The sequence below is a fragment of the Gekko japonicus genome, unplaced genomic scaffold (genome assembly GCF_001447785.1).
Source record: "Gekko japonicus isolate JY-2015 unplaced genomic scaffold, Gekko_japonicus_V1.1 scaffold3228, whole genome shotgun sequence".
Lineage (NCBI taxonomy): Eukaryota > Metazoa > Chordata > Lepidosauria > Squamata > Gekkonidae > Gekko > Gekko japonicus.
Window position 1 is genome coordinate 23,701 of NW_015177111.1, and position 12,620 is coordinate 36,320.

At 42.1% G+C, this 12,620-nt stretch overlaps 1 protein-coding gene across 1 annotated transcript in view; it reads right to left on the minus strand.

The window, feature by feature from the left end:
• CNTN1 (contactin 1) overlaps positions 1 to 12,620 on the minus strand; it is a gene marked incomplete at its 3' end in the record, with an annotated part of 99,169 nt that overhangs the window by 15,306 nt on the left and 71,243 nt on the right. The window contains exons 16-18 of the mRNA XM_015428306.1: positions 11,380 to 11,538; positions 8,081 to 8,230; positions 1,793 to 1,863 (exon numbers count right to left, since the gene is read on the minus strand). Coding sequence (XP_015283792.1) covers positions 1,793 to 1,863; positions 8,081 to 8,230; positions 11,380 to 11,538 — 380 coding nt within the window. The remainder of the gene's footprint in view (positions 1 to 1,792; positions 1,864 to 8,080; positions 8,231 to 11,379; positions 11,539 to 12,620) is intronic.

The window sequence follows — 12,620 nt, forward strand, 5'->3', positions numbered from 1 at the left end:
AAATCTTGTAACTATAGGGTTTATAGAACCTCAAGGACCATTTCCTCTCATATTGTCAAGCTTGTCAATTAACATCTGCCTCCCAAGACCTGCTCTCTGTGCCCTCATCTTTAGAGTTGGGGTGGGTGGTGTCTAGAGATATGGCATTTTCAGTGGTGGTTATTGTTAATGTTGTTAATATTAAAACAATATTTTTTGATATTCAATCCTATCTTGGGTTTAAGCTGCCATCCACCAAGAGGAACACATTATCAGTGCAAATGTTTATTTGAAAGTAGGAACTGCAGTAGAATTATATTCTGAGCAATGAGCAATGGGATAGCAAACAGAATTGTACAGATTATTTTGTGTGTGTACTCCTGGCTTATCCTAAAGCCAATATTCTTGGGTTTATAGAACAATATACAATCCTTATATTTATTGCTAATATGAAGACAATTTAGGAAGCTTCTTCTGTCATTTACTTTTTCATCAAAAATCATATACATCATCTTGAAACACCTGACATCAACCATTAATCACTAATGAAGAAAATATGACTAAGAAACAATACTTAAGAGTATAGAATGAACCAATGAAAAAAGAAAGGATGAGTGGTTTTATGTAAAAGGTTAAACACATCCTTCAAAACACAGACTATGCAAAAGTCCAAACGCATCAGTACTGTGTCACAATGATACAGTGCTTATCAGTGATAAGGCACTTACTCAGCAATGAACTATGGTGGTCATATATGAACAAGATACAGGGAGATGCACATAAGACAGATGGAAATACTTTATGCTGTATGATTGCTGTATCAAGAAGATATTGCAATAACATAAGCATGGCACCTGTGCCAATTCACATTCAGTTCCAGTGGACTTGATACACTAATCTTTGTACATGTTTTTGCTAAGTGAATTCTTAACTGCCAGGATACATACCATGGTTTTTCCCTCTCTGTTAATTACAATTATATGGGACAAAATATTCACTTTATGGTGGATGGTAGAAGGATGCATGATGGTCTGCAATTTTGATAATGATTCATGAATATATTTCCCCAAACACTAATAGTTGAAATGTGGAGTGCAGCCTATGAGCCATACACAATCATAGATAGCAAAGCTGCACCCATCCAAGCCCACTCACCTCAGTGGATGTCAAAGAGTGTAACTTTGCTTAGGATAGCACTGACAGTGAAAGTGACTACCTTAAGACCACTAGAAGAGTCAAGTAATTTACAGAGTTTGGTATACTGCTAAAATACAAATTCAGACATCACAATAAATGACAGTTTTTGAACCATGATTTGATTAAACCAGATTAGTGGGATGTCTAAATACAGGTTGCCCAATCAACTGTGTTTTTTTATAGGTGTTAAACTGGGATTCTAAACCATGCTTTGTACCTAGCTTTTAAAATGTGATTTATACTAACTGTGGTTTGTAGTGATGTCTGAATGCAGAAATCCCTGTTTGTTCAGCAGCACCAGCCATCCTAGCTTCCTGTATACAGAAAGGGAAGCACAAACCAACAAAAAATCTTGCTGCTTCAGCTGCATTCAAATGCGCTCTAAGGACATGTTCATATTCATATCAGAAATTATAGGGAGAATTATTATTTAACCTCTTATCTGAAAATAATACATGTATGTAAAATGAAGTATTATCTAATTTAACAAGCTGAATATTTTTGAGATGACCCAAATCCAAGATGCTAACAAGAGATCCCCTGCTGATTCAATGTACAAGAATGTGATGCTTTATAACATAAGGTACAATAAGTGTTGTTCCATTACAATACCCACCATCCATGTTATTGTCAGTTCTCTATTTCTGCCACCCCCTCCTCCAACTTCAGAAGGAGCCACATTAGGAGCTAAAATAGGAAAGAAACAAGAAATATTTTCTTTGCTTCCATAAAATAAAGAAACCATTATTTAATTTCCCCTTTCATTAGGAATGCCAACAAGCCCATATGGCCCACACAATTATAGTAATGATAGCCTGTAATATCTGAGAAAATCTGGTGCTTGCCAAATGTAAAGCATAAATTGCTGCCAGAGGACATATGCCAGTTTCCCCTCAGTGAGGCTTGGTTACAACAAATCATTTTTCTTGAGTATATTAATCACTTCTCTTTTTTTGTAAGTGGACATACAGCGGATTTATTGCTCTTGCCTCTGAAGGGTCTCTGCTCTAGGATTAATATCTTTATGGTTCAAAACATAAGCCCATGCTTAAAATATATACCTTATATAAAAATAATTATGTGCTACAACTAAAAGCAACAGTACACTCCTAATGACATCATCTCTCACGTCTTACAGAAGATTCTGCAGATACAGAGCGTTTGAACTGAACAAAGCAAAAACAGTATATATTCCATGTGAAGCTGGTCTCCAAGGAAACTAACAATACAATTAAGAACAATTAATCAAATTCAAACAATTAAAGGAAACTAAAGTATTAACATCCAGTATACAAAGAGATCAACTGAGCAGGCATTAAATCAAATCAAATCCTGAAACACGGGAGGCTTATAACTGGCATTTAAAACTTAATGATGTATAGTGCTAATAAAATCCTTCTGATGTTTTGAATATATGCACTACAAATGAATTTCTTCCACTAATTGTCTCTCACCTTGTGCACTGGATTTCATGACTGCAAAGAAGCTTATGCAATCAGAACCATGTATATAATCATGCTTGGTCACCTGATTTGGGCCATGTACTGCTCATGATTTGTAGGCATGAAGCCAATAATTCACTGAGTTCTTGAGATACATACAAGTGAATTCAGATGAATCCAGTTAGAATGATTACATTGCTTCCTTACATCAGACATCCCCCCCAATTTGCCACTGCCAATTCTACTTTTCCAAAGGCAAAAGGGGGGGGGAATCCCATTTTAGACTTCTGAACTAACACATTGGCCAAGTTCAGACTGGCAGTTTGAAGTGGGAGGGAGTCGTGGCAAAAAAGAGCCGGAACAAACTGTTCCGGGTTTTCCCATTCACACTGCAGCGACTGATGGGGGAGCATACTGGGAGGAGGCGCAAGGAAGCGTTCACACTGTTGGCCCGGAAGCACGGGTGTAAGGCACAGCTTTCTTTTTGGCAATCTAGAGATATGTGCATAAGCACATAAACGCATAAGAAAAACCCGGCTTTTGGCATTCACACTTTGTTGGTGCGGGATGGATGCGGGATAATCGTGCTTTCCAGGGTTTGATACCACTTTCACCAGGTATCTTTTAAACTCGGGAGCAAAGCATTACAAGACGGGTTGAGTATGGGTGGGGAACGCCTGACAGATGTGCCTATGTGAACTGCCCCTTTAATCCGGTTGTGGAACGTTTCTGAAATGTGCCTATATCAGGGCAAACTGCCAGTCTGAACTTGGCCATTATTTAAGCACCTCAGCACGTCTATGTTTTCTGGTCATTAATCTGGATAAGCGTGTATTCTGTTCTTGTGATCACTTTTTGAATAGACTATGCAGGCACAAAGAGCAGGCAATGCAATCTAGCTGCTATTGTTCATTTAAAGTTTGCATCCAACTGTACAAGCACAAAGAGAGAATAAACAGCAAGAGTTTCCATGCTTTACCCAATCTATTTCTGCCTGATATGAGGCATGGGTTTTTGTTACTGTTTATCGTGCCATCTATTGTTTTATGGTTTTATTGTTTTTATTATTTATGGGTTTTATGTTGTAAGCCACCTTGAGCCCATTCGTGGGATAGGGCAGGGTATAAATTAAATGAATAATGAATAAAAACATTCCAGCATGTGAGACTGTGGGGGCACTGATTCAGGTGGAGCTAGTGTTACTCTATGTGTATGTTCCCACCATCTGCACAGGGCTAAAAAATTTCCAAGAAAAGTTTTTAATAACTGAACACTGGAGAAGAAAGTGCATAAATAGGATTCCTCAACACTTCTGCTAATTCATTCTTTTCTGGGTTGCTGTTTGTAAATGCCAAAAGAGAGGTAATATACACATTTTCTATACCATGTATTATCCCTTCTTGAGGGGATAACAGGTGAGGGCAAATTTTAATGAAACAATTAAAGAAGGCAATGTAACCTCACCCCCCTCCAGTTTCTCCCCACTCAAGATCACAGATTCCTGCCACTGTGTTAATTTTTGTGATGTGACATGTACTTAGCAGATGACAGAGGTGATCAGACAGACAGAATCAATGCCTATAAGACCAAGTAGTTCAAAGCACATAAACTATTAAAATTGTAGAGTAATTAACCTGCCATGAAACTGGCCTGGCTTCAGGGTTACTTTTTATATTATGTATGTTACAATAAACAAACATTAATTAGTTAGATTTCATGACATCATTAGAATGTCTGGGATATATTAACTATTCTGAACATATTACATTTGGTAAAAACATTCTCCCTCACCGAAACCCACTGAGGAGATTCTCCATGTATTCAGGATAATGGGACATTATAAACTAACCAAAATAAAAAAGACACCTCCCTACCTAAACCCAGGCAGACAAGGAGCTATGAAATCTTGAGAGAATCTGAGAATCAATTAAGGGGAGAAAAGAAATGGTCAAGCTTCAGAGACTTATATAATCCTGGAAAGAGATTTGGGTATCAGAATGCCCAAATTGCTTCTCCCACTTGCAATTCCTTGCAGGCTCCTGCTTGTATATATTTTATTTTTGACTAGGCTCCTTTATTAAAGCACCATGGAATACATATGTGTCAAATACATTAATCCTGTTCATTGGCAGCAATTTTGCTTGACTTCAAATTACCATGATTTTTTCATTTGTTTATTTTCCTGTTTCCATTAGCTTGTCGAACTAATGCTTTCTTGGTTCTCAAACCAATGTCAGCTTCAACAGAATACTGGCAGTGTTGCTCTACACTACAGCAACACAAATGGTCTGCATTTATCCTTCCAATGTATGCTCATTCAAAACAGCTGGACCACAGGAAACAAACAAAAGATTAATGAAGAATTTGCAGAAAAAGTGGGAGGGGGTGTTGTCATGCAGACTTTACTGGGCATTTCTGCATGACATATGACTTCCAGGAGAAATGTTCTCATTTATTATACCTGTGACCCCCACTTAGGAAGTTATCTACAGTCAAAACAGCATGGGCCATCTTGAACCATAAATGTTGTGCCTAATTTTTCTTGTAAATGAACTCATTCAATAATTAACCTGTCCAAAGCCAAAGAATGAGCAAAACTATGTACTACTAAGATCTAACATTAAGCAATTCAGAACCCAAACCATGGTGGATAAAGTTATGTTCTGATACTGTTAGAAGGAACAGGATTGAGCTTTAAATAAGCAGTGAAGTAATATTATCCAGTCAAACTCACAAATTTGCTCTCTTTTTTCCTTTTTGGTAACTTGCATATTTATTCCATGTTGGTACACTGCCAACCAACACAGAATAAAGATGCTGTTTGAATTCAGGGATCTTGCACTGACTATATAAAAGGGCAGTGTGTAATCATGTGAAAAAACTGTTGAGAATCTTTTACCTCATCCTAACATTCCATTGATAAATCTGAAACAGCTTTATCCATAACATCAAGCTGTTTAGTATACCAGTATCATACATGTAGTGTCTAGCTATTCAGTACATGAGTGAGGACGCAAAACATTTTCCCCTTGCTGCCTTGTACATCTCCCTTTATTTCCAGGAGAGCACAAGATCCTGCTGGAAATTAGCAAATCCTCGTGTTAGACGTATATGTATTTCAGCAGGCCTTGATGAATGTAATATCTATGAGCCCAGAGGCCTACAGAACTAACATGAGGGCTTTGGTGGGACACTTTTCTGTTCATTTGGAAAATGATGGCAGAGATTCTAGGACACAGTTTCTATTGATTTGGGTCCTTCTGGTCTGGGTGTTTGCTCTGAATCTGACTTAGGCAAAGCTTGTTTGGTTTGTAGCAACTCTGGGCAGGGATCCCAGAATACTGCTAGTACTGAAGAAGGTCAGAAGTCAGAGCAGCCAGGAACAGTTGAGATATACACCAGGTTTGGGAGAAAGACAGATAATGCATGGGTGAGACATGAAGAATTTGATTACGATTTTAAGAGAAATGAACCATTTTGCCTTCCAAAGGGAATTTCTCACTTGCATCAGTATTGGGTCTGGGGTTTTAATTGTTAAAGTACTCTGATGTAAGTCAGTCAAATCATGTTGGGGTGTTAGGAAACAGAGACAAAAAGAAGATTCATGAGAAATTCTGGCTGGCAGGGTTTTAAACAATCAAATGAGTCCATACGGGCTGTGTGCACTAACAACCTGGAATACTGAAATCAGTAGTTGGTTCCTTTCACATGGGATTTTGCTTCTTTTTCACTAAGGCTAAAAGATCTCTTGCAACTCAAATTTAGCTTACACTTGACACTGGGCCAGAGAGTACAGAAATACACCTTCCCCCGTTGAAGTGATATTCCTGTGTGAATTCTGGTAGGGGTGAAACTCGAAACTCTATATCATTGGTATTATTGTTCAGTAATAAGCACCTACTGGAAGGCCTGGGGTCCCAAATGGCTTCTGAAAAGGAAAGAAGGATGTGCTTTTTGCAAACATTATTAAGGTTAGTGATATCTGTAATTAATAGCAATGTCAGAAAAACCGTACCATGCCATTTGGAAACAGTGGTACAGTGACCATGTGGCCTTTTGAGGGAATACTATGCATACTGTTTGGACAGTTTTGGCTATATGTGTGTCAAGTGCCATCAAGTCACAGCTGACTTATGGTGACCCCACAGGGTTTACAAGGCGAAAGAAATTCAGATGTAGTTTGCCATTGCATTGCAACCCTGGTCTTCCTTGGAGGTTTCCCATCCCAGTACTAACCAGGACCAATGCTGCTTTGCTTCTGATATCTGATGAGTTCAGGTTAGCCTAGGCCATCTTGGCCATGGTGTTTCTGCTGTACCTCCTCTCAAATGGCACTATTGTGAGAATGCTTACCCAAGATGTAATATGCAATGTCCTAACCACAAAAATCTTGACTTCATTCTAAATGATGATAATTCTCTAGACCAGCCTCAGGCATGATGCAAACACAATGGCAAGAGATAGTTTGCCACTGATGTAAACCAGGCCCATAGCCAGAAATTTGTGGTTTGTGGGGCAAATTTTTTTCTGATGGGGCTGCCATTTGCCATAATGAAGGGGGTAGTGTGTGCCCATCTCCCTCCCCCCTGCAAGTTTTAAAGGGCCCTTTAGATGTTCAGCTCCCTGCCAAGCAGCTGAAGGGCCCTTTAAATCTTGCAGGAGGGGAGGGTGAGGGGCATGCACCACCCCTGCTTCTTCTCAAAAGCATTTAAAGGATCCTTTTAAATGCTTTTGGGAAGAAGTATGGGCCCCTTAGGGAAGGGGCAGAGCCCACAATAGCCCCACCATAGCTATGGGCCAGATGCAAACAAATCTGGCAGATCTTTGGTTTTACATCTCCTCTGCCATTGCATATGGTGAGGTAGTCAATATACCTCTCCTACAAAACAGGATTCCAAACAGGGATTTAACCATATTATGGAATTCTGTTTTGTAAGGAAGTAATGTTTTAGGATTGGATGTAATGGAAAACTAATTTGCTGCATAACTAATATGTTGGCTATGGGAGCACAGGAGAGAGGGGGAAACGACACATGCATAAATCCAAAAATGTCCCATATTTATTCATTTTATCATTTATAATCTACATACAATTATACAGTGTAAAAATAGGCATTTTAGAATTCTGTTGGTTTAGCATGAGGAAGGGATGATTCAAGCAACCAATTTTTATCAAAAGTGCAACATGCATTGACTTTTGCATGTATGTGGTTGTTATCACTTTTATATACTACACATTGTATATTTTCAAAAAACCTTATTCCAAGTGATTTCACCACACTGAAACTGTAAAAAAAATCATATTGCAGAAAACATTATTCACTTGAATCCTCAAAATATTGTTCATATTAACAGTATTTGCATCAAATCTGAGTTGATGGTTACCCAAAATATTTCTATTACTATGTTGTTATTTTGTGCTCCACATTAATTAAATCAGTATGACAACAGAGTATACATACGAGATCCATCTGTTCGAATCTTCTTCGAAGGTATACTAGGGTCTCCTGTCCCTAAAGTATTAGTAGCCATTATCCGAAATTCGTATTCCATCCATGGGATTAAATCAATCACCTTGGCTGATTCCGCATTTCCTTCAACTATTGTAGGATCTAAATGAAAACCAAAACATTATTTCAGCAAAATCTCTCCTTATATATAATTCTGTTTTGGTCGTGGACTCTCCCGACATGCTTCCAAATCAGTAGGCTCTCCGATGTGCCACTCACAGGGTGTCTCCATCTACTGGTGGATGCGTCGGCTTAGTCCCGCCACCCGGCCCATCCTCTCAGCCTCAGTATGCTGGGAGGTGATGGATGGGGTGGATGCTCCGGCGGGTGAAAGGGGTCGTTGGCCATAAAGTTCTGTTTTGGGGGGACTCTTTCCTCAATGTTCCACATGTGCCCACAGCATTTGGCTCCCTCGCCTGTCACTCCGACGGTGTGCCAATGGCTGCGTTTCTGGAGTCCTGCCCACAGAAGCGGCACCCAGTCTCTCAGCCTCAGTGTGGTGCAAGGCCATGGACGGGACAAATGCTCCACCAGATGGACGCTGAGAGGGCTGAGGCTTGTATCGGCATTGCTCACAATGGCTGTTCCTACGCAGGCAGCAGCAGTTGCTGCGAGTGGCCGTTGAGTGCAGTGGGGCTTCAGCGGCCATGTACCAGGCCCACTGGAGCACCCATTGGCACCTCAGGTCTTCCCTCCGCAATGATGGATGAGCCCCCCAAAGCGGGGCCCTTCCTCACTGCTCCAAGCTGCGGAGATGAGGCCGAGCGCTGGCCCACCCCATTGGAGGGGAGCACCAGGGAGGTGCCCTTCGACATGCTGGACAGCTGCAGCCCTCCAATCGCTGTGCCGCCGCTGCCTGTCCCATGCCTTGCTGCTGCCCCTTCATGCTGCTGCTGCGCCAGGCCTTGCCCTGTACTGAGGCCGGTGTCTACAGGCACCTCCCACCACTCACTGCCCCTGCCCGCTGCCCACTGATGATTTGGGCAAGACAAGCTGTGCTCACCCCGCTCTGCTCCAGACCTGCAACCATGTCAAAATAACAGCCTGCCCCCAAATGCCATCGGGGTGCACTTCTAACAGGCGATGCCGCCTTGATCTGCCACCACAGCACCTTCAAAATACAGGGGCAGGGCAGGGACGTTGACAAAAGAAGTGCCAGTATTGCAGAGTCAATCTGGCGTGAATGTGGTTTGCCATGAGCGATCGTTGCATCCCTTCCCTGCTTTGCAGCAGCAAGTGGCTTCCTCCCGCCCCACTGCCACTGGGCAGGCTGCCTGCGGAGGCATGGCAAAGCTCCTGGAGCCTGTTGCTACAGTGCACCCTGCCCCTGCTTGGCAGGTTCAGTGTGGCCAGCCCTCCTCCAGGCCTCCCCTGTGGTTTTTAAGGGCCCCTCACCAGTACTTTTATCGGCAACCTCACCACTACTCACACGGCCTTGCCTTTCACCTGTCCCTTATGCGCTGGGTTTTACAGCTTAGCCCAAGAAGTCAAGAGAATTCTCAGACTGTGCCTAGACTGGCTCTTAAAAGGGTAACACAGGCATCTGAGGGGTCGTTGAAAAAGCAATGCAAAGGAGGCCTTAATTCGGAGGTATTGGCTCCCCCTCCCTCCGCCATTGCTGCCCTCAGCTGGGCATTTAATTCAACTGCTGTGTATAGAGTTCACAGGACTGCCTCCATAATATTTTTCTCCTCCCTAGAACTCCTGTGCTTTGTCCGGCGTGACCTTTTAAAAGGTAGCCAGCTAGCCTCTCATTCAAGCAGCCACTGGGTCAAGAGGCACCCGCCCGCCCATTCCACTTGCATCCAGCGCAACAGCCCAGCAAACTTTTTTCCCTCCCCCTTTTTGGGAGCCTTCTGGCCATTTCCTCCTTTGGGAAGTTCAGTAAGTGCGGTCAGGCCAATGACAAGGCTTCCTACCTACTGGGCTGGGGAAGCACCTGAAAGTGGCGGGGACCCCTCCCCAAACAGTCATCCCATTCCTATACTGGTGGCGGCTCCCCTCAGCAGTTCTAGCTTAGCTGTGGCCACTTGTGCACTGGCTTGCAGCATCAGCCTGCAGCCGCAGGGTAAAACCCCACATCATGAGCTTCCCGAAAAGCTGCCTCCCTCTCCTTCTCCCCCATTCCCAACCTCCAGACTGTACTGAGTGCGCTGCAGGGATGGGCATGGCCAAACCCAGCAGCCACAGAGAGAGGGAGGCCACAAGAACGCCCCCTGATGTGCCCTGGGGAGCCTGTCATATGTTACTTTAAAAGAAAAGTGTCCCCCTATGTCAACGGAATGTCTGAATTTAACATGCAACCGGGTTGCAAACGGATGTGCAGGATCAAGGCGCTAACATTGACTACAGGGCCCATTGTCTGGCAAATGCCAACTCACCCCGACCTAATTGGTGAAATGGCTTTCTGTTCATAGAGATCATCTTCATACAGGAGCACTCTCCCAGAGCCTCTTTCTAAAGGTCGTTGTATTTACTTCCACATCGGGCCTTATTCCCAGTATCATCATAAATAAGATCCAAGATTGACACACTCAAATTTTCTACATGATTAGTAGGAGTATGTATTCAGATAGTAACTAATTTTTTTTTAAAACAGCCAATCCTGTTGAATATGAAAGCATACAAGTGTAGTAAATGAAATACAATTGGGCAAGGCACCCAAACCCAGTATGTCACATTTTAATCCCAATTTATCCAACCCTTAGGAGCACCTTGTGGGGACAGGAGCATCAGGGGTCATTTCATAGAAAAAGAGGAGCAGCAGCTCATTTGCATAGCTCATTTGCATATGCCACACCCCCTGACAAAGGGCAGGCATGCAAGCATGCCTGGGATCCCTGCCTGATCTTCTCAAGATCGAGCAGGGAACTCAGGCATGTTTAAAATGACTTTCTTTCCCTTCCCCAGATGGGGAAGGGAAAGAAAGGCATTTAAATCCCCCCCGGGCAGAGGGGGGGCTGCCCCTGGGCTCCTTACTGTCGGAGCGCTGCTCCAGTGCGCTCCAGCAGGAAATTACCCCTGAGGAGCATAGAAGCTGCAGAAAGAATGGGGAAGCATAAAATCCAGTCCCTGAGAGGTGTGATGTCACATCCAGATTTTCCAGAAAGTGATGTCACGTTCTAGTTTTGCTTAATTATAATTTTTTCATAACATATTTTCTTGACATTTTTAATTGGGTAGTTTTAAAATCATGTGTAACTACTTTCAACCCAGCAGCTACTGGTTAATATTTTTAATATTAACCTTACCTGTTTTGGCATCTTTCCAATCATCATGTAAAGGGGTTCTTGACTGGATAGTGTAATTTGAAATAGGACTATGATTGTCTGTTCCACGGCTCCACAGAATAACCACAGACGTGTTTCTAATATCTTCAATTCTGAGTCCTCCCGGAGGTCCTGGAGGTCCTGAAAAACATTTTAGTGACATTTTATGAAGATTTCCTGTATCAATAACAGAAAAAATATGTTTCAAAATGAATGCACTACAACTCCTTTAGACATTGCAAGGGAGCAATTGTATATGCTAGGAATGATGCAAGAACTTTCACACACCCAATAACAAACTGCACAAATAATGTTTTAATTGTTAGAAGTTGTATCTGCAACAGAGGCTGCACTGTGATTACTCATGCTCCTTTCACAATATTTCAGATGGTAGTCCAAAATGGACACTATAAATCATAAGTATTCTGTTATTTTGTAACACCATCCTACCACATTCACATTTTAATTAAACTATTTGGTTTTTATGCGGTCAGGAGGTGATGCCTTACCCAGCTCAAGCAAGCCAAATGCAGGCTTATGAAAGCTCCGAGCATGCCACCACATATTCATTACATATGAATACTATCAGTTTGCAGAACAATCAGGAAGGATAGACATGTGCACATCTTTGGGTTTGTTTGTTTTTTGTAAAAATCTGAGGAATTTCAAGATTCAAGATTTATTTAGGTGATAACACATCTAGAGGTAGTCCATTTTTAAAATATAACCTCTTGACCTGTATATGCTTGTCCCAGCAATCCATTGGAACTGGTGCACGTAGTACAGCATTGTAACAAATCTGGCCTTAGGTCTATCCTACATGAGAAAAGGAATGGTAATGTTTCTCAGTGACTGCAAATATCCTCCTCAATAGGTCTCTATTACTCTGTTCAAGCAGCTCATCAGGACTTTTGGTGAAGACGACCTCCCCTGGCAGCTGAACAGACTAGGCAGATGGGTTTCAGTGTCAATGAGGAAGGACAGTTTGAAGGCTTGAAGTGACAAAAAGAGAGAGGAGCAGAGAACTGAGAAGCTCTCTTAACTGAAGCTCCATAAGGTGCAGGATCACTCCCTCTCTTTCTCTCCCTGAGGACCTGATGTGGGATAGTGGACCTGTTCTGTAAATGCCCCTGTGCCTTCATCTGTGTTTGACCTGGGCTGCAGTCACACGGGAAGATAATTCCACTTTGTTCCCACTTTAATTTAATCGGGAACATTTTTCT